The sequence below is a fragment of the Mus caroli genome, unplaced genomic scaffold, assembly GCF_978045245.1.
Source record: "Mus caroli unplaced genomic scaffold, Mus_caroli_1 scaffold_3, whole genome shotgun sequence".
NCBI classification, from domain to species: Eukaryota; Metazoa; Chordata; class Mammalia; order Rodentia; family Muridae; genus Mus; species Mus caroli.
In genome coordinates, this window is record NW_028227258.1 from 36,587,528 (window position 1) to 36,614,733 (window position 27,206).

General features: G+C 41.8%; 1 protein-coding gene, 1 long non-coding RNA gene, 1 other non-coding gene and 2 pseudogenes across 3 annotated transcripts in view; 4 read left to right on the forward strand and 1 right to left on the reverse strand.

Annotated features, from left to right (window-relative positions):
• On the forward strand, window positions 1-1,387 carry LOC110291917 (14-3-3 protein theta pseudogene; annotated as a pseudogene).
• A 1,850-nt stretch (window positions 1,388-3,237) lies between these two features.
• On the forward strand, window positions 3,238-4,024 carry LOC110291647 (uncharacterized). Its single transcript, XR_002377589.2, has 3 exons — window positions 3,238-3,476; window positions 3,727-3,772; window positions 3,921-4,024. It is a non-coding gene; the product is annotated as an uncharacterized LOC110291647 (long non-coding RNA).
• Window positions 3,522-3,651, forward strand: LOC115030719 (small nucleolar RNA SNORA24). Its single transcript, XR_003836317.1, has one exon. It is a non-coding gene; the product is annotated as a small nucleolar RNA SNORA24 (small nucleolar RNA).
• An 807-nt stretch (window positions 4,025-4,831) lies between the features above and the next one.
• Prss12 (serine protease 12) overlaps window positions 4,832-27,206 on the reverse strand; it is a 55,228-nt gene continuing 32,853 nt past the window's right edge. The window contains exons 6-11 of the mRNA XM_021158296.3: window positions 26,486-26,627; window positions 24,862-25,067; window positions 22,324-22,402; window positions 20,222-20,344; window positions 5,913-6,193; window positions 4,832-5,250 (exon numbers count right to left, since the gene is read on the reverse strand). Coding sequence (XP_021013955.1) covers window positions 4,943-5,250; window positions 5,913-6,193; window positions 20,222-20,344; window positions 22,324-22,402; window positions 24,862-25,067; window positions 26,486-26,627 — 1,139 coding nt within the window. The 3' untranslated portion in view covers window positions 4,832-4,942. The remainder of the gene's footprint in view (window positions 5,251-5,912; window positions 6,194-20,221; window positions 20,345-22,323; window positions 22,403-24,861; window positions 25,068-26,485; window positions 26,628-27,206) is intronic.
• On the forward strand, window positions 7,588-7,654 carry LOC147005452 (U2 spliceosomal RNA; annotated as a pseudogene).

Consider the following 27,206-nt stretch of genomic DNA (forward strand, 5'->3'; position numbering starts at 1 on the left):
ATGCCCACTGTATGCCTTGCTGGGGGCTGGTCCCAGGGCTTTGTGCTGCTAGGTAAGCACTCAGAAATGAAGTAACATCTCAAACCCTAAAAACAAATCTTTTTTCCGTTTCAGAAATACGTACTGTGCACTTCAAAGCACTTTGCCATGACCACAAGTGCTCACCGGAGTCTTCCCTCCAAACACTTCCCCAGGAGAAAATGCAAACATCAAAATCACTTGTAGGGATGAAGGTTTTCATAACAACACTTGACCAAAATGCTGAAAGCAGAAAAGAACTTCCACAGATGATAAGAGATGTGGTGAGGGGAGAGCAACAAGGACAGAAAAGAACACAAACAGAAGGACGTGCCAAAGGCAGGTTTTAAAAGTTCTATTTCAGACAAAACAAGTTTAGTCAAAAGACAGGAATATACAAGGACATAAACTACCACTGTTCCATTCCAGCTACCGAGCCCAGTGGTTAACGTCTGGTTCATTAAAAATGTTCAGTAAGACATGATGTGCTCCCAAAACTTACGTTGACATCTTAGCCCCTACTCTCTGAACATGGTAGTATTTGGAATGAGGTTACTAGACCCTGCTGTTGGTGGCCTACAAGAACTTGGTTGGGGGCTGCAGGTCCGCCTGGAGGGTCATCTCGAGCATTGAGAAGAAGACCGACACCTCCAACAAGAAGTTGCAGCTGACCAAGGACTATAGGGAGAAAGTGGAGTTGGAACTGAGGTCCATCTGCATCACAGTTCGTGAATTGTTGGATAAGTATTTAATAGCCAATGCAATTAATCCAGAGAGTAAGGTTTTCTATCTGAAAATGAATGGAGATTATTTCAAGTATCTTGCTGAAGTAGCTTGTGGCAATGATGGAAAACAAACGATAGAAAATTCCCAAAGAGCCTACCAAGAGGCATTTGATATAAGCAAGAAAGAGATGCAACCTACGCATCCAATCTGCCTGGGACTGGCTCTTAACTTTCCTGTATTTTACTCTGTGATCCTTAATAATCCAGAGCTTGCCTACACACTGGCTAAAACGGCTTTTGATGAGGCTATTGCAGAGCTTGATACACTGAACGAAGACTCCTACAAAGACAGCACCCTCATCATGCAGTTGCTTAGAGACAACTTAACATTGTGGACATCAGACAGTGCAGGAGAAGAATGTGATGCAGCAGAGGGGGCTGAGAACTAAAGGCATCCAGGGCACCAACCTCCTTCCCCTCAAGAAAACCTTTTTACATCTCCATTCCTTATTCCACTTGGATCTCCTCTAGCAAGGAAGCCCATTCATGTGTATGGGATCAACTGTTTATAGTCTTTTCACACTGCAGCTTTGGGAAAACTCATCCCTTGGTTTGTGTTGTCTCCGCCTTCCTGATGTACAATTACTGCTGTAGAAAAGTATCAATAGCTTCATTTCATGTAAACACGAGTAACTTCCAGACACTTGTGTAGAGGAGTGTAGAGGACTGACAGCACAATTGGTTTTTAAGTAATCTGAACCAGTCCTTCAGGTGACCGTGTTTTGTATCACTGTGACGCTATGGAAATGGAGTGCATTATAATTTAAAGTAATTGTAATGACGTCTTGATTCCTACATTCCCTTTCTGAACCTTCTTGGGGGTTCCTTTCAGAAGCAACTTTTCCGTGCTCTTATTACAAATTCCTTATTAGTAAGAATCCAGAAGTGTTAGATTGAATGGGAAAGCGCTTAATGCATCCAGGCTTGGAGTCACAGACTGAAATGTCTCCTGTGTCACAAATTCTGGAGGTTACATCTGCCTGTGACAACAGGGAGTTTCCTTGTGCATTCTTCATTTGCTGCTGTTTAAATTGACAACTTCCTTCCCAATAAAAATCCACTTACATCTCCTGCCTGCCTTCATAGCTCTGGTATTCACTTTACCTTGTGACAGAAGTAGCATGTTGCTGCCAGAATACAAGCATTGCTTTCGGCCAATCAAAATGCATGTCCTTTCTTAATACACTAGAAAGGAGAAATAAAGAACACAAGTCCAAGTCTACACGTTAGTACTTTTCCATGCAGATTTGTGTGCATGTGAGAGGGTATCCATTTGGTCCAGTGATTGTTCTTTAGAGTTGGACTATATTATGTGTTTGCTAATCATTGACTGTAGTGCCCAAAAAAGCCTTATGAAAATGTTATGCCCTATGTAACAGCAGAGTAACATAAAAATAAAACTACATTTTATAAAACAAAAAACCTGACAGGTGCAGACAGGCACAAAAGAAAAACCCACGGAAAGATGCAGGCTACCATCTACTGGCCAGAGAAGGAAGACCCTTAATCTCCGACTTCTCAGCTCAGGACTAATACAGACAGTTCTTAAGGACACCCTCAGAAGACCATCCAGAATGTAAATGAAGTGTTTGGGCAACGCGCCGTGGTTACTTGAGCCTTATGATTAACTAGTTCTTTCAATTCGGTTGTGATTATATTAAGTAAAATGAGATAGTGGGTGAGCGAGCTGAGGTTCACGAACCCCTCTAGGTCCTTCAAATGCGAGCATTGTCTCCAGTGAATTCGTTCACTCTGACTCCTGCACGGTGTTGCCCTAACCGCACACTTCCCAGCCTGTAATGATCTCAAGCTTTCTAACTAACATTCTCCATGACGGCAACTGTCATCTCCATACTCCATCACTAAAGGCCCTCTATTCTGTCTCATAGCGGGCTGCACCCGGGAGTGAGATATGCCTTCCTCCGGGAAAAAACGAGGGCCGGGCGGGTCTGCTCGCACTGCCCAGGCTTCCCGTTCTCCCGGTTCGAGAAACCTTCCGGCGCGCTGTGTCGGGCAAAAGTGAGATCAGATCAAAAGGGCAAGCGGAACTATCAACCCCGATGGGGGCAGAGAAGCCGCCAACAGCTCTCGGGGACAAAGGGCCGGCGCCATAGGAAGTGATGCCAGGGGAGGCGGCGACGAAGGGACCTTAGACTTTGGGTCCCAGAGAAGAATGCAGCCAAGAAGAGCAAATGCGCGCACCGCCGGAGCATCAGCCACGAGACTTCTGACACCGCGAGAACTGTGGTTTCAGCTCGGCTTTTCCCCGCCCACCTCCACAACCCGCCCATTCCTGTGACGCACGCATCGAATCCGGGCCGCCTGTACACCAATCAAAGTGACGAGGCGCGGGAGAGCGCGGAATGGGCGGGAAATCCCCGCCCCTCGCGCACAGGCTCTTGGGAGAGCGTCACCCAGGCTATAAAAGCGTGCGCGCACCGTTCTGAAGTCTCTTTGGCTGCGATCCGGACGTGAGTACGTAGTTATGTGGTGGGGATATCTTGGGCCTTATTTGTGAGTGGCCGAGATGCGGGAGACACACGGCGGCTATGGTGCTGGCCGTAAGTCATCAACTCTGCAAGAGCGCCGTGAAGGTTAGCGCGATGGCCACCATGTAAAGCCGGTTACGGTGTTGGGCGGCGTGACGCAAGTTCGCCACCGCTGGGTCAGATGGTGAGTGACACTTCTGGGGTTACACTAGATTTTTGGGCAGTGAAACTCCATGTATCTTTGGGACCTGCCGCCTGTGGCAGTCTCCCTTCCTAGCCATGGAAGAGCATGTTCTTGTTATTGGCAAAGCTGTCACCATTTCATTGGTACCAGATTCTGACTTGAGCAAGTGACATTCTTGAGATTGTAAAAGTCTACACGACGCTAGAAAAATGGACTTAAATTTTCTAAACTAGTATTGAAATGTTTCTAGGAAACGCCGGAACCCGTTGCTGTTGAACAGTGGAGGAAGTGTTGAGGTAAGATTCATTTTTGTGGTGTTTTCGCGGTTCTGGGTAGTGAGTGGGCCTTTAAAAGTTTGCTCTTGTGCTGACATTAACATAAGTAAACAGCCCGTAGTATAGTCACGGATATTTTGTAATGGGCCTTTTTTTTTTTTTCTTGCAGGTACTGTAGTGGTTGAGATCGTCTCTGGTCACCTTACAGCGAATCTTCGCTTTTAATTTTTGAAAATTGAAGATTTTATATTAAAGGTGTTTGGTGTATAATAAGACTGTGTCCTGTTTCTGGAGGTTTTGTGAATTAAGAGTTAACGATACAGGAGACATTTGCCCAGGAAATAACTGGGTTAACTAGGCTTCCAAAGAAGATCGTTTTGTTACAAAGGTGCAAGATGAATGTTAGCTTGGAATATGAGTGATTAGCAAGCCACAGATGGTTGCCCTTAATGAAAAGTGTCTTTTGCTTGCTGCTTTCCAAGCCTTCTAGTGTGTGCTGTGCAACTTCAAATCTCCAGAAGCGGAGTTAGGGGGGTGCGGTGTGACAGGTGCTGAAGAGATACTTGTGACCTTATAGGCATTGGTGTCTGGGATTTGAGGTATGATATGCCTTGTTTAGGGAAGCTTAGGAACAAGGAGGTGATTTAATTCAGAAGTTCTTGGGATCCTAAGTCCCACCAGATGTCTCTTGGCCTTCATTCCTATTTAAAAAGTGCTGCTGTAAGGTCACTTGTTCCACAAGTGGTCAGTAATTTGGCCTCTTAACTGCTTGCCATTTCATGTGTTAGGCTTTCTGGTGCATAAGGAGAGCCTCTTTAAAACATTTGTCAGGTTAGTCTTAGGAGATCTAAACTTACTTGAAGGTACCAGTAGATGGCGTACTTTTTCATGGTTCAAAAGGCAGATAGTGAAGATTTGAACTTAAGAAAATGATGTGCCAGTCTTGGTGTAGGTAAGATCAAAAAGGTTAACTGTGGGCACCTAATCAAGGTTCCTAGTCGAAATTTTATGGATTTAAAAATTAAAACTAAGATTTGCTAGAATTTCAATAGGCAAGGATGATAAAACCTGTACCCCTGAACTACTGGGTTCTCAAATTCAAAGGGATCGCAGGCTTGTTTCTGGCATGGTGCCAAGTATGAAGACTGAATGGTTACTATCTGTTTTACTATTTCTTGAGCTTTCCATAAATTACAGACTGGTGACACTTTTTATCCAAGGTACAAAGGCGGGGACTCTGGTATAAACTCCAGGAGTGTCTTTGATTCCACATCCATACCCCCAGGAAGTCACCCCATACACAACCCAGGTCTCATCAGGCTTTTCACACATGAGTGGTCCTCCACTGTCTCCCTGGCAGCTGTCCACACGGTTGTCTTCTTGTAGGTTCCCAGCACAGAGCATTCTCCCAGTAAATAGTCCCTTGTACCTCTCTTTACAAAACCTCTTGGGTAACAGAGGCACAGCAGCTTGTTGCAGAGTTCTTGAGTAGGCACGACCTGCTCAGACCAAAAGAAGGCCGGCGTTAGTCAATGGGATTTCAGCTAATGATCACATTTGGCAGTTTAGTAATCTTATAATGCCTAAAAAGGCATTTTAAAATGGCTGTTACTTAGAAGTAGCTATGGTGTTAGCTGTGTAGCAGAAGGATGTAGTATTAAATGAAGATGTTCAGAATTAAAACTGCATACAGTTTCACATACAAACATGACGTGTCATTCATCTAGTCAGGTCATTTGTGGAAAAACCTAAAAGTGTACACCTAGCAACTGAATTCCATCAGCTAGTGCTAAAATTTGGAATTAGAACCAACAGTGTAGGAAACCAACAGTCCATGGTGTGAATCTAGGTAGGCTGTGTGTATACATTTCACACTTGGCAGACTTCAAGCATCTAAGCTTAAGCCCACCTAAGGCAGTGATTCTCAATCCTAATGTTGCAATCCTTTAATACAGTTCCTCCCATGGTGGTGACCCCCAACCATAAAATTATTGTTACCTCATAGCTTATTTTGCTACTGTTATAAATGTGTTTCCCAGTGGTCTTAGGTGACCCACCAATGGAGAACCACTGATCTAAGGTCATACCATTGCACATCCTAACATGAACAGACCAAATGCTGTCAAGTTTTCTTTGATTGTTTCTTTGTTTTTATAATTACCTGTGTCTCCCCATCCTGTTATGTGACAGTTGGAGGCTGTTTTCTGTGGCCTCTCTCTCCATAGAGGTAAACAAGCTGGCAAAACGTGGGTGCTTAGCCTGGCACATTGCTCCCCTGGGCCTTGTAATCTAACCAGGGCAATGTCATAGTCGCTTCTGTCTGGCCTGTAGTTCCTGTGAATCACAATCTGTTGAACCCCTATTTCTTGTTCAAACTCCTCTGGTACCAGAGTATGATAATCCCCGACTCGAACTGCATAGCTCCTGGAGTTGTTTCCGTACCTGAAGGGAGAGAGCCAAGTGTGAGGCTTTTTTTTCCAGATATTGAAAATCAATGATCAACAGCTAGGAATGTTAAACTATAACAAGTCAATCTTGTTTCAAATCCTGTCCTTTAGCAAACTTAGCCACCTTACCCTTTCTCTTCCTTCAAGCTCACTGTCCCCTCCTGGAAGCCCATTGTTCACACGTCTTCTGATTTCACTGTATGTCTAGATTACTATTTTCTGAGACAGTAAATGTAGAGAGTGAGTGGAAATTACCGACAAAGCGTCAGCATGGCAATGCTTAACCAAACAGGAACATGGTATAGCACGCCATCACTGTTCTGATTTGCCGTGTTCATTTTGCTGCATGGAGTCATAAACATGGCTAACCCTCCTCTGTCCCTGAGCTAGTGCAGCCCATCTTATCCCTAGAAAGAAGCATCGGTTATTACCCACTGAGAGTCAAATGCAAGCAAGCTATGTCGGCATATGCTCACTCTATGTTCTTTACTTAGATGTCACCTCCGTGAAGCCCCCCCCCCCTCATGTTTATATTGCAACCACCTAGTCTTAGCATGCCGAATCTATTATACATTCACCTCTTTTTGGCACTCTTTATCAGTCTTAAACATTATTTAGTTTACTATTTAATTGCCTTGTGCAATTAACAAATATTTCTGAGGTGGCCTAGGTCCCCAAGTGAGACTTCTGGGCCCAGAATACACTAGCCAACCTACCTGGTTACCTCTTCCTCAGAAGGTTACAGCTGCTCGGTCCCTGGCCCTGACCTCCACTTACAGCAAGAACCAGGCTGTACATGCCCCCAGGTATGCAATAGTATAAAATCAAGCATTTTGTGGTAGTTTTAAGTTGGTTTAAATTTGTACTAATTCTTTGGTGGGAATATACATTTGCCACTTACTAAAGAATGAAAGCAAGTTTGCATACTGTTGGAATGGATATGGTCTTATTTTTACATAAAGAATAAAGTCTTAGGTGATCTCAGAACATCTTCAACACCTTTCAGAGTTGATCCACGTTTTATTTTATTTTGTACTGTTATTTTAAGACAGGATCTCATTCTGTAGGCAGTTCACTGTGTGTAGGCTCAGACTTGCACCAGCACTTCAGGCCTCTGCCTACACAGAGCTGATATTCCAGGCATGCATGCACCATGCACACAATCGCTGCCGTTCAAAACAGTCTCTTGTGCCTGCCAAACGCTAACCCTGCCTTTTATCAACCATCCACATATCTCATGCTGGCATCCAACTTCTGGGGAGCAATTTTTAATGTTAAAAACCCTTCCTCCCCTTTTCTGAGAAGAGGAGGAAGGGTGGATGGAGTGAAGAGAAGGTGGGAGGAGAAGAGGGAGGGAAAGCTGCCATCCACACGTAAAGTAAATAAATGATCGCTTCTCGGCCTTTTGGCTAAGATCAAGTGAAGTAAATAAATGATTAATTTTTAAAAACCTCCCTTATTCATTTTTTCTGTAACAAACATGAAAGTCCCACTGTTCCCAAAACATCCACTTGAATGTGAGTTTAAAGCCTTTATATTCAATAGTTTACCAGTAGAGACCTCCTAGAGGCCAGAAATAACTACTGACTGCCTTATTAAAATATCATCCCTCCTTACTCCTCATTACTCCTGTGGTAGACGAGGTTTGAACCCTCTGGTAGCACTGACAATCATGTATAATTATGCAGCCATCAACTATTGACTGATATATCCCTTCCCTGTGGTTCCTGACAACTCCCTATTTTCAAGTTAAATCACTATATATATATTTCAGGAATGTTTTTTTTCCTCTCATGCCAAGAGAGTATGCTTTTCAGATTTATTTCAAAATGTAAAATTTATATTTTACACTAAATGTATCTTTACATTTTTAAACTATTAAAAAATGCAAAAAACAACACCAAACCTACACACCAGAGCCAGTGTTGGTGGCACACAGGCAGAGTTTGGGGCCAGCCTAATCTACATAGCTAATTCCAGGACAGCCAGTACTACATAGACCCTATCTCAAAAAAAGAGAAAAAGGGAAAAAAAAATTACACATCAAAATTAAAGTTAATTATACATCTCAATGATTTTAATTAACAATTCTGAAGCTGTGGAGTTTCACACTGGACTTTCCTTACACTTTCAGTATCAAATATATCTCTATCATCAAAAATAAAAACCCATAACAATTAGCACAAAATCATAGTAGCTTTATGTCCTGTTTCATAAATGAGGCCATCATGTCCATGTAGCCCTTCCCAATCCCCTAATACCTAGCCTCTCTTGTCCTCCTTTCTGCTCACCCACATATACATCTATGTAGATGCCTGTATTATTAGCTAGATTCTGCATGTGAGGGAGAACATACAGGGTTTTGGGGGGTTTTCCTGAAATATGTGGCCTTGCTTAATATGCATTCTAAGACCATTTTCCTGCAAATTTTAATTTCATTTTTCCATTATTTCATTTTCTATAGAGCCGAATGATATATATATATATATATATATATATATATATATATATATATAAAACTATCTCACTCCTGTATATATATATATATACAGGAGTGAGATAGTTGGACATATGGTAGTTCTATCTTTAATTTTTATAGAAATCTCCAAACTGATCTCCACAATGGCCATATTAATTTACACTCCACCATCAGTAAAAATGGGTTCCTTTATTTTTTAAAGATTTATTTATTTTATGTATATGAGTACACTGTGCTGTCTTCAGACACACCAGAAGAGGGCATCAGATTCCATTACAGATGGTTGTGAGCCACCATGTGGTTGCTGGAAATTGAACTCAGGACCTCTGGCAGAGCAGTCAGTTTTCTTAACCTCTGAGCCATCTCTTCAGCCCAGGTTCCTTTATCTTTACATCCTCTCTAGCATCTGTTCTCAGATTTGTTCATACTATTCTGACTGGAGTGAGGTATTATCTTAACACTTCCTCCAACAAGGCCACACCTACTTTAGCAAGGCCACACCTCCTAATAGTGCCACTCCCTATGGGCCAAGCATTCAGACACCAGAGTCTATGGGCCATTCCTATTCAAACTACCACACTAGCCATCAGTGAAATGCAAAACTATGTTATTAGCCTGGGACTTTGCTAGTTGATTAGCTAAGCTTCTGTAATCTGCCTAGTATCCATATCTCCATCCTTGGGATTACACACATGCTTTTTGATGGATTCTGGGGACTTGAACGCGGGTCCTTATGCTTATGAGGGGATTGTTTTTATCTTTTATTAGACTGAGCCATCTTCCCAACTGGAACTCCAGTTATTCTTAAAATTGACTATTATGCTTGAGATTTGAGGAACAACTAATAAAAATCTTAACTAGTTTTCTAACCAAGTGTTTGTCTACCATAGGCAGGGCTCCTAGTAGATATTATTAATATACTTCCGGGAGGAAACCTTGCCCTGGTGTGTTTTTGGATGTCAAAAACATGTGTGACTCAGGGCTTCTCCTCACCTTTCTGGCATAGCTGAATTTGTGTTATATTGATATATAGTCTATTAAAAATGCTTCTAAATCAAACATTTTACGTTTTGGCTGACATATCACTGGGCTGTTTGTTGAAATTCCTTCAACTCCCCACAAATGAAAATTGGATGAAATTCCCATACAAGTTTGTGTATGAGAGGATCAGCTCATGAAATCTAATAGCAATAATCCAAATTCCTCTGGCATTTTGTCATTAAGATGAACAACAACAAAAAAATACTAGAATTAAAAAGTGAAGAATTAGTTTAGGTTTTGGGTCCGTGTGCAGAGAACATTTGTGTTTATTCTCTACAGACCATCATCTCTCTAAGAAATCAATGTTTTATATCAGCCTGCCCACATCAGCTAACACTGGAGTCTGCTTTTTCTCTGCTGTCTGAATTAAACTCAGAAAGTCCTTTAATAAACCTGCCTGCTAAATGCTTACAGTTGCTATGGAAGGAGTCAACTTTCTGAGACCTTGCACTGTCTCTGACATATATGCAATGAGTATGTAGGAAATTCCCTTTAGCATGATCAGTGCTATGGGTCCCAGAAAAGACCATGGTCTTCAGAACTCTATCATATAAGAAATCATAAAGAGTGTGCATGTTAAGCATTTGATACACTGGTTTTTAAACATACCTCTCATTACCTCTGGGACTAAGCTTTCTAATTATAAGTATTTATAGAGCTTCCCTTTTGCAGAGCAGCAATCTCTGCCAATTTGTAGCTGCTGTGGTATTTCTAGGCAAAACGTCAAAAGATAAAATTAGGTTAAGTGATATTCTTGCTCATATTAGGTTTGGAGTAAAGTTGCAGAAATAAGAGGGTCCTTGTTTCACATGTATTCAATCATCCAGAACTGTGTTGTTAACAGTTAAGAGGACTTAAAAAACTCAGAAACTTTTCTCTCACTTGTATTCCTGTGCCTTTGTTGACACAAGGTCATCTCATAGTCCTTTGTAGTAATGATTTAGAATAAGAAATAGCAAAAGCAACTAATGTATACCATGAAGAACAGACTCAAAAGAAATTTTAAAAAACTTTATTTACTTAAGCTTCCACTTCAAATTGCTAGTAGCATACCCACATCCCAAAATGTCATTGTTTTGACATTTTAAAAAAGGTGTGGAAGAGGAAGGTGGGATAGAGCACCTTTAATCCCAGCACTGGGGAGCCAGAGCAGGCCATAACTATGGGTTTGAAACCAACTGGTCTACATAGTGAGTTCCAGACAAGACAAAAGAACCAGCAACAACAGAGGAGAAGAAAGTAAAAGAGGAGATAGAAAAGCTTTAAGTAGTGGCTCCCAAGCTGTCAGGTCCCCTTGTCATACTGGTGTATACATGCTTCTTGGACATGTCACAGTGTATGAGAGGCCCAGAGAGATGGGTTACTAGAATTCTACCAGCTCTTCGGTAAAGTACCCATAAAACCTGCAATGATGCTGTGTCTGAAATGAGCAGGCTGAGTAGTTAAAGACATTTTGGTTTCATCTGGACTAGGTAAGCTTTTCTAGACTGTTCTGATACAAAACAGTGATGACTTTGTAAAGAGAAAACATACCAGGTAGTCGCATCATTCACACATAGCAGCTCTAAAGCCCTGGTCTATATCATCACTGCAAGAACAGGACCAAATGTATACGCATATCTACATATACAGAGGCTCAGTGCTGGAAGAAAGGAGAGGAGGTGGGGAACCTAATCAAATGTGAGATCCAGGTCTCATCCAAGCAGGCCTTCCTTACAGCAGGCTAACATATTTTCCAACATCTCCATATGGAATATGAAAGAACAAAAACTTCTCAAGACCTGACCACTTTGCTCCTTTCAAATTTCAGTGTTTTATGCTTAAAGGAGAATTGTTTGAGCCAAAGCCGCTGAATCTAGAAAATCAAAACTTGAAGCTCGTTTGAAGAACTAGTAACTGGCACTGTGCCTTTTAATAAGCTTACTCAGATAAAATGAGGGTCGCTTTTGCAGTCACTTCAAACGACATGACTATCAAATCCAGTGAAACTTAAAGACCGAGTCGGATGGACATGTAACAGACTGGCAAGCGGTTTCCCTCCCACTCACGTTAAAAGAATCTTCCATTTCTTCTAAGGCATAGAAAATGCTGAATATCCCAGTTTGTTCCTCTGATCTTTAATCGTCTGTCTTTATATTATACTCTGCAGATAAAAGGATCCCAAATATAACATATGGAAGCAGTTATTTGTTGGTCTACATTTAGACTAACCACTGTTCTCTGAAAGCGCAGCATTCTTAACTGGATCCTCCACCTGGGGACCCACGGCCCACTTAAATCATGTAAGGAAAACTTAGGAGTGTCTACTATGGTATTTAAGCGTGGATGAGAGCTTCGTGGGTGTTAAACAATAGCTATAAGGGGCTGGCCAGGGGAGGAGAAATGATTTGTAAACAAAAGGTTCAGCAGCCTTCCTCCAAGACTCTAGTTTGATGGCCAGATGCCAACCTTCTATTATGTCGTACAAATTCTAGAGTTTTTCTTTCCTCTCTTTGGCTACCTACCTGCTGTATTTATAACAACTACATAGCTGGTCTCCCTCAACTATAAAAATATAAAGTTAGGATTCTTGCACACAATCTTTCAAGTTCCTACTATTTCAAGTTTTAATCGTTTGGTAAGAAAAATTTTGATTCACTCTTGAAAAATGCATATGGGAGACATAAGAGGTGATTTTTTTTCCATGTAATTTTAAGCTTATAAAATACCTTTACACATCTGCCCTCCCCCTTCAGACCTCTCCCAGATGTCCCCAATGACCCATACTGTGAAACTGCTCTTTGAACATACTTCAAGGCTCAGAACCCCTAGATGATTTTACATTACCAAATAAATGAAATAGATTCACAAACCCAGTGGGCCAGGCTTTTCCTGATTCTCTCTTCTACATCCACTGAACAAACCCCAGCTCCCTTAACCTCATTACACTTGCACTGCTCTCTGCCAGTCTCTCGTGCCTTCTCACCACTATTGCTACCGAAGTAGAATAAAATAGAAAAGACCAACTCCTAGATATTGATTTATCAGTGATTTTTCTTAAAGTATTGTTTGTCCTGCCTATTTGCCAAGCCTGGCTTCACTTTCTACCTGAAACAGAATGACCTGGAAAAATAGCTGAAACACTGAAACAATGGGTCATTTCCCTAAACAACCTGCTGACTGCCATGTATGCTTTTGTAAAATCTTGCTTGCCCATTGCACCTTGTGGTATTCAAACATACAGTAAGAATGCACATTAGACCTAGCTTAAAAGCTTTTCAGGAGCTATCCTGGCTTTGATCCACTGGTGACGTCTTCTCTCTTCAACTCCCACTAGTGTCAAAATGCTTATTCCATAAAGGATCAACATTGCAGGAAAAATTTCAGATCGAAGGTTCTGTAGCTGAGTAGGTGTCCCAATTGCTCCATTGGAAATCTTGCCAGATTTGACCAGGGGAGATGACCATTTCAGGGTCCATATTCCCCATTGCTAGGAGTCTAAGCTAAGGTCACCTTCATAGATTCCTGAGAGTTTCCATTGTCCTAGGTTTCTAGCTCGCTCATCCCAGTGATGCCCCCCACCGCACTCCACAACCCAGTTGTATCTCCCAGTACTCTCTCCCTCCATCCTCTCTCCACCTCACCCTCCTGTTCCCATCTCTACCCCCTCCCACCCAGTCTCCTCCATCCAAACACCCTCAATGTCTAATCTATTTCCCCTTCTCGGTGAGATTTGAGCACCCCCACCTTGGGCCCTCCTTGTTACTTAGCTTCTTTGGATTTGTGGTTTGTAGCATGGTTATCCTGTACTTTATGGAGCAGAATTTGAAGGAAGGGCCAAACAATGACTGGCCCAGCTTGAGAACCATGAGAGAGAACCCAGCCCGACACTATTAATTCTGATACTCTGCTGTACTTGCAGACTAGCATAACAGTCATCAGAGAGGCTTCACCCAGCAACTGATGGAAACTGATGCAGAGACACATAGCCAAATATTAGGACGAGGTTGGAGAATCCCATGGAAGAGGAGGAAGAAATATTGAAGGAGCCAGAGGTGACCCTTCTGGATACCACAAGAAAACCTACAGAATCGACTAACCTGGGCCCACAGGAGCTCATAGAGACTAAAGTGCTAACCAGAGAACATGCATGGGAAAGTCCTCTGCCTTCTGCACAGTCTTCACGTGGGACTCCTGACAGCAAGAGCAGGGGCTGTCTTTAACTACATTGCCTACCTTCAGGTGCATTTCCTCTAACTGGCATGCCTTGTCTAGCCTCAATAGGAGAAGATGCACCTAGTCCTACTGCAACTTGATATGCCAAGGCTGGCTGATATCCATGGGAGGCCTTTCCTTTTCTGAGGAGAAGCAGAAGAGGAGTGGATTGGGGTGTTGGGGACAGGGAGTGAGAGAGAAGGACTGGGAGGAGAGGAGACAGGAGAAGCTGCTATCAGGATGTAAAGTAAATCAATAATAGAAAAAAGATAAAAAGATAAGAATCAACATTGCAATCCACAACACTGCCTACTGCCACAGTCTACTACTGTGGTGAGTGAAGCATCTCTGCTAAAAACAAAAACAAAAACAAAGACTTAAGAAATGTCCTCCGAGGGAGAATAGTCTTCCCCAGGGATGAGCTGTGTCTGTACGTAATAATAACTCAAGGAAAGTAACCAACCAAAAAACATACCAATCAAAGAGCATGCACAGGCTGGACCTAGGCCTCCCACACATATGTAGCAGATGTGCAGCTTGGCCTTCATGTGGGTCCTGAACAACTGGAGCAGGTGAGTATCCCAAAAGCTGTTGCCTGTCTGTGGGATAAGTTCTAGCTGCGCTGCCTTGTCTGGCCTCAGTGGGAGAGGATACACTTAGCCTCACAGAGACTTGAAGTGCCAGGGTGGGGAGAATGCCCAGAGGGACCCCCATCCACTCAGAGGAGAAGGGAGAGGGGAGGGAGGGAGAGAGAGAGAGAGAGAGAGAGAGAGAGAGAGAGAGAGAGAGAGAGAGAGAGAGAGAGAGAGAGAAGAGAGAGAGAAAGAGAAAGAGAGAGAGAGAAGGGAGGGAGGGAGGGAGGGAGGGAGGGAGGGAGGGAGGGAGGGAGGGAGGGAGGGAGGGAAGAAAAAGAAAGAAAGAAAGAAAGAAAGAAAGAAAGAAAGAAAGAAAGAAAGAAAGAAAGAAAGAAAGAAAGAAAGAAGGAAGGAAGAAAGAAGAAAGAAAGAAAGAAAGAAAGAAAGAAAGAAAGAAAGAAAGAAAGAAAGAAAGAAAGAAAGAAAGAAAGAAAGAAAGAAAAGATGGAGGGAAGAAGGGGAAGAAGGAAATTTTTAAAAAAGAAGAAAAGAGCAGTAATCCACAAATTTGAAAGTGAGTTAAGGGGTAGGGTATGGAGATAACATGGGAGGGTTTGAAAGGAAGCGGGAAAACATAATTACATTGTAATTAAAAATAAATTTAAGCAGGGCAGTGGTGGCACCTTTAATCCCAGCACTAGAGAGTCAGAGGCAGGTGGATCTCTGAGTTTGAGGCCAGACTCATCTACAGAGTGAGTTCCAGGACAGCCAGGGCTACACGGTGAAACCCTGTCTGAAAAACAAAAAACAAATAGATAAAAATAAATAAATAAAATTTAAAATCCCTCTTCTCTCTACATATGGTTTATTCCACCTGTCAACTTGACAGAATCTAAAATTACCTAGGAGATGCCAGTGGGGAGTTTCCACTGTGGACAGGTCTTAGGATCCTGGCCTGCATGAGTAGAGGGAGCTAAGGACCAGGAAACCTTTATCCCTCTGCTTTCTGGTTGTCACTGTGATGTGAGCTGTTGCTTCAGGCTCCTGTTTGGCTTGACTTCTCCACTCTGATATGCTGCACCTAGTTCACCTTGAATGTGAACTAAAATAAACCCATTCTCCCTTACGTCGAGTGTATCTCATCACAACAACAACAAAAAGAAACTGAAGACATCATCTTTAAAAGAAAGAAAACAAAAAAAACAAAAAAAGTGGTGCTGGTCAGTAAAGAGCTCAGTCTGCACAGGCTGTAGCCACACAAAACCTGGGCGCAGTAGCACATGTGAGCCCAGGGATGTGCAGGCAGAGGCGGAGATGTCAGGGGCTTGCTGACTGAACTGATGAGTCAGTAAGGAGACTTTATCTCAAAAACTAAGGTGGACAGGATGCAGAGGTGGCTCTCTGGTTAAGAGCACTGTTTGTCTTGCGGAGGACCTGGGTTCGGTTTCTAGCACCCACACCACAGCTCAGAGCTATCCAAAACTCCAGCTTGAGGATCCAACATCCACTTCTGACCTCTTCAGGCACCAGGCACACATACCTGCTAGCAATATACTCATATACACAATATTATTTTTTAAGTTTTTAAAAGAGGTGGAAGGCAATTAAAAAAGTCACCTGACAGTGACTTCTGGTTTCCACATGCATGCATCCAGATGTGCGCATGTACGCACATGCACGTGTACACACATGAACACTTCCATACCCAAACACATACACATCCATGGAAGAGAAATAAAACCTTTCCCAACAGTACCTGTGGTGTCTGCAGTAACTGTCAGCACCACATGCTCTCCGCTGTCTGCTCCTTGCTCCTCTTATTGCACCACATCAATTACATCATGGTGTAGCACCCAAGACAATGCACGGTGGGCACATGGTCAGTGAACAGCCATCACACAGTCAGTGCACAGTCAGTCCTTTCTAAAGCTGGTGCTTTTCTTGTAAGTCTCTTGAGCCGACTAAGACAAAATAGCAAGGGTTTTCAGTGCTTCATTTGGACTCTGTTCTGTCAACAAATTAATTTTGTGAGAAACTGAATCACATTACTGGCACACAGTAGTGGCGTTGTACACCAGCCTGTGAGATACCACATTACATAGCAGGAGTGTTAGGCAGGCACTATTTCATGAGCCCTTTTCATTGGTGCTGTATTGAGACGGCTTCTGGAGATAAAGATGACATTATCTTTTGCCCTCATCTGTATCGCTAATTGGAACCAGTCTGTCAACATCTTCTTTGATCACGATTCTGCCTTCAAATGCATTATTTATTCATTGTGAGTAGCTTATCTTCAGAGTCCATTTTTCAGTTTAGCAATGAATTTGTTAAACAAAACAAGGTTAAGCAGCTGTCAACTCCATTATATATTCTACTTTGTCATTCTTTTCAAAGTTCAGACCATACCCTGCCCTTCTCAACAAGCAAATGGAACATTCGAACACACTTGAGATTTACAAACCACTTGAGACCCCTGAGTGTCAGCATCAGGACTCAGCAGACATAAGCCTGGGGCCCAGGAACCTTGTCACTTAGCAAGCTTAATGTATCTAACATCGTGGTGAAAAGAGTCCACTTTAAAGATGGTCCCTAAACTCTTTAGTCATGGAAATATTGTTTCTTCTCCTCGGGGCCCCTACAGCAGCATCATACACTGTAGGAAAAGCAAGCATCCTACCTGTTCCATTCTTAGCTGAATCACTACTGCCTATGCCTAGGAACCAATAGATTTTGGTGGTGGTGGTGGTGGTGGTGGTGGTGGTGGTGGTGGTGGTGGTGGATTTTGATTGTTTGTTTTTGGTTTAGTTTGGTTTGGTTTTTTTTGAGGCAGGATTTCTTTGTGTAGCCCTGGCTGCCCTAGAACTAGCTCCTTAGACCAGACTGGTCTCAAACTCACAGAGATCTGCCGGCCTTTGCCCCCCAAGTGCTGGGATTAAAGGCGTGCGCCACCACTGCCCGGCCTCACTAGTGACTTGTTAAGGGGGTGAATATGTATTACTTTTATTGTCTCCGTATTCACATAACACAGAAAGATCTTAAAACATGTTGTTGTGAGTGGACTTTCAGACTTAGTTACATTTCTTATATTTCCAACACAGCAAACATCTGAATGTGGATTTCTGCCCTGCGAAGCACCCTGAGCATGGAACTCAACTCCACAAGCAATTATTGAGAGACCACTGAGCAGGCATGCAAGGATGTGGTGTGTGACATAGTTAACAGAAGTCAGTGGGTAAAAATGGGAACATTCAAGACAAAAAAGTGGGGGAACCATCCTCAAAGAGGAGTATAAACCCAGGCCCCTCCTCATGCTAGATGCCAGGCAAAAAAGTGAACCGTATGCAAAGTCTTTAAATATTTTTAAAGAAAAAGAAGAACAGCTAAGAACAATTATTGTATGGAACTAGGAGAAAGTGTTTGTTCTTATTTTTTTTTTAATTTTTGTTTTGTTTTGTTTTTGTTTTGAGACAGGATCTTGCTATATAATCCTTGCTGACCTAGAGTTCCCTAACCTATCCCAGGTTGACCTGGAACTCCCAGAGATTTGTCTCCCTCTGCCTCCTGAGCACTGAGACTAAAGGTGTGCACTATTACATCTGGGTTGGGGAAAGATTTTTAATAACATGTACACGGCTCCTGACGAGAACCATAAACAATAGGAAAGAACATGAGCCATACCAAGAAAAGATATTTGTTAACACATAACCACAAAGGCTTTGGATGTAAAACATGCAAAAAATAAATCAAGTCTACTTAACATAACAAGACAATGATATAGAAAATACGAAAAGAATATGAACATAATTTATGATGGGAGGCATTCATATAATCACATACCTAAAAAAACGCTACTGAGATGTCTCCTGCAGCCCAATTCTCTACCTAGTATTGGAAGAATGGGAATAACTGACTGCCCATTAGTGAGGGAAATAAATGAACTGAAGTCCTGCAGTAGAAGTGGCAGCCCCTAGGGCAGTTAAAGTGACTCTACACAAGCAGACTGTGAGTACACAGTGAAGCAAAAGTGCATTTCACAATCTCATGGAAAAGAGACAGTGCTCTACTTGGAAGAGGTTTTCAACCATATGGCACATATTCTTTTTAAACACTTAATTAGGACAAATTTTGCATCATACAAAACTAAAATAGTATGCTGCAATTTCTTGGGTTCATCACCTTGCTTCAGTAATTATCAACATTTTGTCAAATGTTGGTATACATTTTTAAATGTCAAAATTAATTTAAGTCAATGGTTATCTACTAGAGTTTGTGAATGAGGAGTGGGCAGAGAAGGTGAGAGCGAGTCTAGAGCAGGCACTGCTAGAACAGCCCCGTCACTGGACAGTGACCGAGTGAGTTTTCCTCAATGAGCTGATAAGAGCTCAGGATGGACTGATAACATTTCTAGGGCAAGAGTTTCCTCTTGTCAGAACAGTGCTATAAGAGCTAAGCATAAATTAGGTGTAGTGTGACTTTCTTTTTTTTTTTAATTGGGTATTTATTTCATTTACATTTCCAATGCTATCCCAAAAGTTCCCCACACGCTCCCCCACCCACTCCCACTTCTTGGCCCTGGCGTCCCCCTGTACTGAGGCATATAAAGTTTGCACGACCAATGGGCCTCTCTTTCCACTGATGGCCGACTAGGTCATCTTCTGATTCATATGCAGCTAGAGACACGAGCTCCGGGGGGGGGGGGGGGTATTGGTTAGTTCATATTGTTGTTCCACCTATAGGATGTAGTGTGACTTTCAAGAAGGTACAGAGAAACTTAATATACAAACCGTCGAGACTGCAGAAGCGTTAAAAGCACCAAGGCTACATCCTTCCTCCTTAGAAATCCTAACCAAATAATATGGCATCAATTTTACATCTACCAGTATGTGAGTTTTCACCCCATATGAAAACTCGGGTTTTGTGTGTTGTTTGTTTGTTTGTTTGATATATTCTCAGTATGCACCCCATGCTAGTCTCAAACTCAGTGATGCTCCTGCCTCAGTCTCCACACCTACCTATTGTATATTATTGTATACTTGAGGAAAACATTGTTTCCTCTCCCCAAAACCTCCCTTCCCTTCCCCCTTGTTCCACCTTATTTTAATCAGAGACTTCTTGAGGTTTGGTCTCTTAACTATGTATTGTAACGCTAAATTCTACACTCTAAGGTCTAGGCCTAAGACTGACTTCTCATGTTTACAGGCTTCTGTTGTGCAAACCTTGTTCCTCAATTTAAAACTATTGGTTAAATAAAATTGGCTACAGCCAGTTACTGGAGGGATTAGAGGTAGGTGAGTTTGGAGTGTCCTGGTTGGGAGAGAGAGACAGAGGAGGAAGAAAAGGAGAAGAGGAAGCTGCCTTGAGAGAGACGAACCATGAGTGCATGGCCAGGAGAAACAGCAAGTATTTGGGGTACACAGCCAGGGAGGTGGCCAGGCCAGCAGTTAAGAGTAGATTGGGTGTTACCTGCCAGTAATTGTCAAGGCCAAGTAAAATCACCATAGTCTGAGTCTCATTGTCTCATTTATTCATAAGCTGGTTGGGATACGCTGAAATTGGTAGTCAACTGAGAACAGGGTTGCTTCCCAAGGCCTCTTTGCTGTTCTTCCTGGCATTCCCTCTGCCACATACACAGTGCCACAGAGCAGAGAAGGCATAGAGCTATGCTCTGCCGTGCTCAGTGCCTATGAGCATGGAGCTGGAGGAAGCCATGCTGTTTGGGACAAGGGACACATACCTTTTGAAGCAGTGTGCAGCTGTCAGGACCCAGCAGCTACTCAGAAGGGTAGCTCCACAAAGCAGCCTGCCGTCTCCATGGGCCGACCTCAGCCTGAGGGAAGCCTGCCAAGGCCAGGCACCCCTGGAAGTCAAGCCACACGTTCAAGAGAGGAGAAAAGGAAAGAAGAGCCTCAGGTAAAACAATGCAGGTGGGAGGGGGGGTCTTCCCAGAGCTCAGAGTGGAGCCATTCGGTCCTTCCCACATGGAGAATGATGCGCACACAACTCTCACAGACTGGTCTCTTACTATTGGTCACAAATAACAACTCTGGAAATTTGTCTACAGGCATCTACTCTCCTATTCTACTCTTCTCTGACTCTTGGAAACAAGATGTCTTCTTTGTAGTTCATGAACCCGGTGTAACTTCTCTACTTACCCTATATCACATGTGTAACTTAACCCATGTATTCTAAAGAAGTACTTAAACCAAAAGCTGGTTTTAAAATCCTCCCCTCCTCAACCAATGGACAGAAGCTGCTGACCCCTGATGTTGAATTAGGGAAGGCTGAAAGAAGCTGAGGAGAAGGTGTTACCCTGTAGGAAGACCAGCAGTCTCAATTGATCTGGACCCCCGAGATCTTTCAAACACTGGACCACCAAACAGACAGAATACACCAGCTGATATGAGGCCCCTGACACACATATAGTAGAGGACTTCCAGGTCTGTGTTCATTCAGAGATGATACACCTAACCCTCAAGAGCCTGGAGGCCCCAGGGTGTTTAGAAGTCAGGTGGGGTGAGGGGTGGGGGCATCCACGTGGAGATGGGGTGTGGTGGGGAGGAGGTGTGGGATGTGGAGCAGTCAAAGGGTGGATGGGAGGGGCAGGGAATGGAATATGGAGTGTAAAAAAAGTGAATTACAAATAAAGTTCAATTAAATAAATAAAAACCTCTAATTTCCTCTCCCCGCCCCCAACCTCTCTTCCCCTCTCCCTACTTCCTCAACCTCTTTCCAATCCTCTTAGTGATGGTACATAAGATAGAAATTATAACTCAAAGTTCTCACTATGTTCGAAAGCTCATGTGGTCCTTTCAATATTCAGATGCTATACAATAGTTGTTCTCAAACTTCTTAATGCTTCAAGCCCTTAATACGGTTCCTCTTGTTGTGGTGAACGACTACACACACACACACACACACACACACACACACACACACACACACCATAAAATTATTTCATTGCTCCTTCATAGCTATAATGTTGATACTGTTAAGAACTGTAACATAAATATCTGTGTTTTCAATGAAAGGGATGTTTGACCCCCCAAAGGAGCGGTCATAACCCGCAGGTCGAGAATGACTGCTATTCAATACTATGTAGATTTTTTCTCATAAATATGACCTTTTACCATGTAAATATGCATTAGGGGATATTATCTATATTATCTATAACTGTTACAAATTTTAACTTGTAGACTTGTAATGGAAAGAACTTAAAGGTCTTTATATTGATAGCCGTGCATTAACCTTTCAAGATTTATATACATCAGATATGCATTTCGGGTTTGGAATAAGCTGCCATTGTAATTTTTCTTGGCTTTTCATAAGTTTTCCGTGTGTGTGTGTGTGTGTGTGTGTGTGTGTGTATTAGAGGACAATCTGTGGAAGTCAGCTCCTTACATCTACCTTTACTTCTACCACAGGAGATCTGGGGACCAAACTCAGGTCACCAGGCTTGGTGGCAAGCACCTTTACCAATGAGCCACGTCACTGGCCCTGGCAGAATTTTATAAGGAATGGTAACTTTGAAGAACTATGAATAAACATTTCACATTGATTAAAAAAAAAAAAAAGAAAGACAACCAATTGTCCGTTAAATGGCTCCTCACGGTCATGTTTTGTTTCTGCCACATTTTGTGTCAGAAACATATATCATGAATCACGAACAGTGATGTACTAACATAGCCTGTATATACTGAATCTGCATCAAAGGGCAGGAAAACTATCAGTGTAATCTTTACTTAATTTATAAAATGAAACCCTGGGTTTGTAACCTTTGTAGCACACACATACATCAATAATCCTGCAATATCAGGATCTCCTTGAAAAACCTTTTACCTTAAAGAATTGTTCCCACCAATGATCCGCTTCTGCCGACGATGCAGTAACCTCAGTCCACATCCAGATGAGAGCGTCTCTGAAAGCAGAGAGGGGGTGCTGATGCACATCTCTGAAAGCAGAGAGGGGGTGCTGATGCCCAACACCTCCCCGAGAAACTCCCTCCTCAGTTTAAAAGTACATTTCTCTGAAACTTGCAGCATAATTTGTCTTGCAATAAGAATTATCTTTTAACCAAACAACACATCTCATGCAAGTAGATCAGGAACTTTATAAAGTCTCCAGTCATTGGACTCTGAAGGATTCCAGAGCTGCCACAACCCTGGTTATTCTTCTCTACACATTTCTGACATAAATACAGAAGAGTTCAATTAAACATATGAGAAAGTGGCAAATGATTAGAAAACAAAAGCCAATATAGAAAGCCTGACTAGGTTTTAAAATAATTTTATAAATAATTTATGTAGGAGCAGTTTCTTTAAATATATATTTAAATATTTACATATTACATATTTATATATGGATATATAGACATTGTTTATAAACATAAACAATTTAAAATAGGAAGTACATATATACACACACTGTGGTTTTGTTCTTGTTATTTTTTCTGTCTGTATAGGAAGGGTTGGGAATTGTACCCATGAAGGTCATGAAGACTAAATCAGTGCTAATGGTTGCAGGATGACCAGGCAAGAGACTCCACCAGAGAGCCAGCAGGAGGTTTTGGCAAAGAAAGAGGTGCAGAATGTGTACCAATGACCTTAGGGGCATGCCATCAAAACCTGACCCCTCATCCTTTGGATTTGTAATTTATAATGGCATTGTGATTTATAATATGAGAAAAACTTTGCAACGATGTCCCAAGTTGAGCTAGTGTAGCTGATGCCAAGAAAAGTATCGCTTTAATGCTAAGCAAGCAAAACTGAAAATGTGCATCACTCTTGGGCAAGCACCTGACTTTAAAAACCAAAAATCAGTCTCGAGCTGTGTGTACTGTAGCAAAGAATTGAGAAGCAAAATTATAAGAGCATCTCATCAGATGACCAATCACCAAACACTTGTGTTTGTCTTCTGGAAGTCACCAGGCTCTGAGGTGCAGCAGAAAGCAACAAGATAATGCAGGAAATGCTATCTATCATGGAGCTAGATAGACATGGAACACTCTCATTGAGGAATGGAAGCACTGCCTACCATGGAAAAGCATCAAAATAAAATGTGTTTAAGCATTCACTTTTACATTTGCAACTGCTTCGGGAATTTGGCATAATCCAAATAATTTGTTATACTCAATTTGTAAGTGTAATTTTAATATTGAAAGGAACTTAACAAATTAAGTTGTTTTTAAGGAAACAAGTTGTCTTTAGGGAAAACAAGCTTCTATGTGTGTGCATATATATATATGTATATAAATGTATATGTATATATGTATATAAGTGTATATGTATGAATATATACATATTTATATACATATATAAAATTTATTTTTATTTTAGGTGCATTGGTGTCTTGTTTGCACATTTGTCTGTGTGAGGGTGTTGGAACCCTTGGAAATACAACTATAGACAGTTCTGAGCTGCCACGTGGGTGCTGGGAATTGAGCCCAGGACCTCTGAAAGAGCAGCCAGTGCTCTGAGGTGTTGAGCTGTCTCTCCAGCCCACGTTCGAGGATTGTTATCACTCTCAGAAGCTCCTCAAATTCAAGGAACCGTGTCATTCTTTCCTGCTTTTGTAATTATCTCAACAATTGTTAGAGAGGAGGTGTGTGAATGAACCAGAACTGTATAATTCTATACAGATGAAAAAGCTTGTTCTTTTTATAAAAGATAACCAAAGACTTCTCAAAAAAGCTAATTCTCTCATTCTTTCGTTTAAAGCAGTATTCATTATTTTATATAACTTGAATATGCAAAAAACCTTTAAGAATGAAAGAGCAACTTAGTATCCCAGTATTGCACTGTATTCTCAATTTTCTTAAGCTTTAAATATTTAGAGAATAAAATCTACAAAAGAAAATTTGTCTTTTAAAAATTGACTTTAATCAGGTATGCTGGCTCACAACTGTAATCCCAACACTCATCGAGCTGAGCGGGGTGGGGGTGGAGGGTGGGGGGTGGGGGGGTGAGGGGGCGATTGTGATGACGTCATGACTACCTGGGCTGCAGAGTTCCAGATTAGTCTGAGCATGATGAGAGTCTGCTTCAAAACCAAACCAAACCAGGTCTCTTCAAAGCTATTCCCACTCTTTCAGATTGTAATAATAAGCATGATCTTGGTCCTGAGTCTTTAAGGAGACAACGACCAAGAAGGAGGAATGCAGAAATGGCTGAGACTGTAAAGGGAGCTGGAGTTGATCTCAGAGACTGCAAGTTTCCGGGAGCCCACTCGCCCCTCTGTAAGCCTTACACAGACACAGCATAAACATGAACACAGACGACAGGGGCTACGCACATTGCCTTTGCACTAGGATTCTGTTAACGAAGTCTGGTGTGGTCATGAGCATGTCTTCATTGGCTGAGTGGTCCAGAAGTGACTCACCTTTATTACCACCACTTGATGCTTTCTTCTCGAGATAGTCACAGATGACGCCTGCATCCTCACTGTGGCGGCAGTTGTGCCTTCCAATGTCTTGTTTGACACAGTCAGCCAGGGCCTTCTCATTTCCTGTGCACTTCACATTATCCATGTGGATGGGGCCTTTTCCTTCCCCAAAATAAGCCATAGTCCTTGCTCTGGCAGGACCCCTGGAAACAGAGCGCTCTTCAGATACCGCAGGCCAGCCAGCCAAGCACCTGGCAGACGTCAGCACGCACCAGTTCAACTCTGCCTTAGATCTGAATACTAAAATTAGCCTGAGCATGTACTGACCATCACTTTTTGTGACGGTCAGAACATTTAACACTATTCATTGCCGTAGGCCTTTGATACTTTACGGAATCTTTACGGATACTTTACTGCCTCTAATTTAGCTTCTACTTAGAAAGTCACACACAAAGAATGTCATAAAAATAAAGTCACCCCCAAAATTTCCCTCTTTACTATCACTGTGCCAAGAAAAATATGTGATTAAATAATAACCAGAGACCTAAAGACTAAATTTTTTCACTTCCTTTTGAAGCAAAAGTACAATTCAGAACACAGAAAAAAAAAGCTGGGAATTGGGGAAGGAAGACTTATTTTGGAATATTTCCTTTTTGTTATTTTGACATTACTTTCTGAAGATATACAATCCAAAACCTTTGTTAAAGAAGAGAACTAAAAATTCCATATTTAATTCAATTTTGAATAAATACTGAACACACTCATGAAAGGCAAAGAAATCATTAAAGTTAGAACCAGGAAAACTGTCCTTAATATAACACATTAGAAAAAATAATTAGCAAAAACATAAACCAGATAAAAAGACTGATCCACTTTCCTGCAAACCACACTAAGGAAACTAAGAAGATAAGTCAGAAAGCTGGTGTTTGTAATAACTGGCAAATGCTTTTCTAGAGAAAACACACATCCTAAAAAAAAAAAAAATCCCAAAATTTACACAAAAACTTGAAAAATCCAACAACTTTGATTTAAAAAAAAAAAGCAAGCTACATCTCAAATAAAATAATCTCAATAAAAATAGATGTCATACATTGCCCTTTATGTAAAAGAAAATACTGACGGTCAGTAGACAAATGGACATGGGTTTGGGGTTAGTGATGAGGTAAACTTTAGCCATTCACAAATTTTATGGGTGTGTAAATTAGTGTAGCCACATGGGAAAGCAGCCTTACTGCCCTGGACAAACGTGAGTATACACACACAGTCAATGTGCTAATGGTTATATTCCTGAGTATATTCATTAAAAACTCTCTTGAACAAGTCCCTATAAAGGCATCTGGGCTCTGTCTCCCGTGCCAGCCCCCTCTCCATGTACTCCACAGCACTGCCATCGAGCTGCACAGAAATACTGTATTTGTGATGGTATGTAATCTATATATTTATTTGGAAACTATAGTAAGTACAACTAGACTGCCTACTGGTTCTTTATGATTCCAAATTACCTTGCTGCCAATAATTAGAAACTTTTTACATAAAAGAAACTCACTAGAATAAACCTAAAAAAATACAAGTCAGAGAAACCGTCCCCAGGTACCATCCCAGAGAACTCTGTCTTCCTTACTTATAGCCAAGCTGCCGGCAGATCACAGCTGCATGCTTATCGGTCCATCCGTCATCGCAGATTGTTCCCCATTGGCCATTGACAAAAACCTCCACTCGTCCTTCCTTCTTATTCTCGCCATCCACTAGTCTGATGGGAAAACCTAAGTCATGGTTTAAGTCCATTAGAAAAGCCAAAAGAAGCCAGGTTATGTCAAAGCATTAAAACCTTACCAAGTACAACTTTAAAAAATCAGATATAAAATCCTTTCCTTTGGAGAGGGAGATGAGATATCAGTAATATCCTGCATCCACTCTTGCTGTCTTTGTTAAAGCCCTGCAATCAATGGGCTCATCTTGCTCAACTTTCTGTTCCTGGCATTCGGAAATATCTCATATATAGAGGTCAAGGATGGATGGATGGATGGATGGATGGATGGATGGATGGATGGATGGGTGGGTGGATGGATGGGTGGACAACAGGTGCATGGCACTCTAAATCATAAGCTAGCCATTTTTATTACAACTAACTTCTAAATAGTAATAGAAGTGTTCTTTTGTTTTAGGTCATTCTGAAACTCACGAATGTAGCTGGAATATATAATTCCAAGTTAGAATTTTTAGGAAGGTATAAACATTGGCATAGTTGGATAACGAAGCTGGGCAGGCTGCTAGAAAGGGTGCCTTCACAACTATTTATTTCAAACGGAGGACTTAGATCACAAAACGCATGAATATTTTAA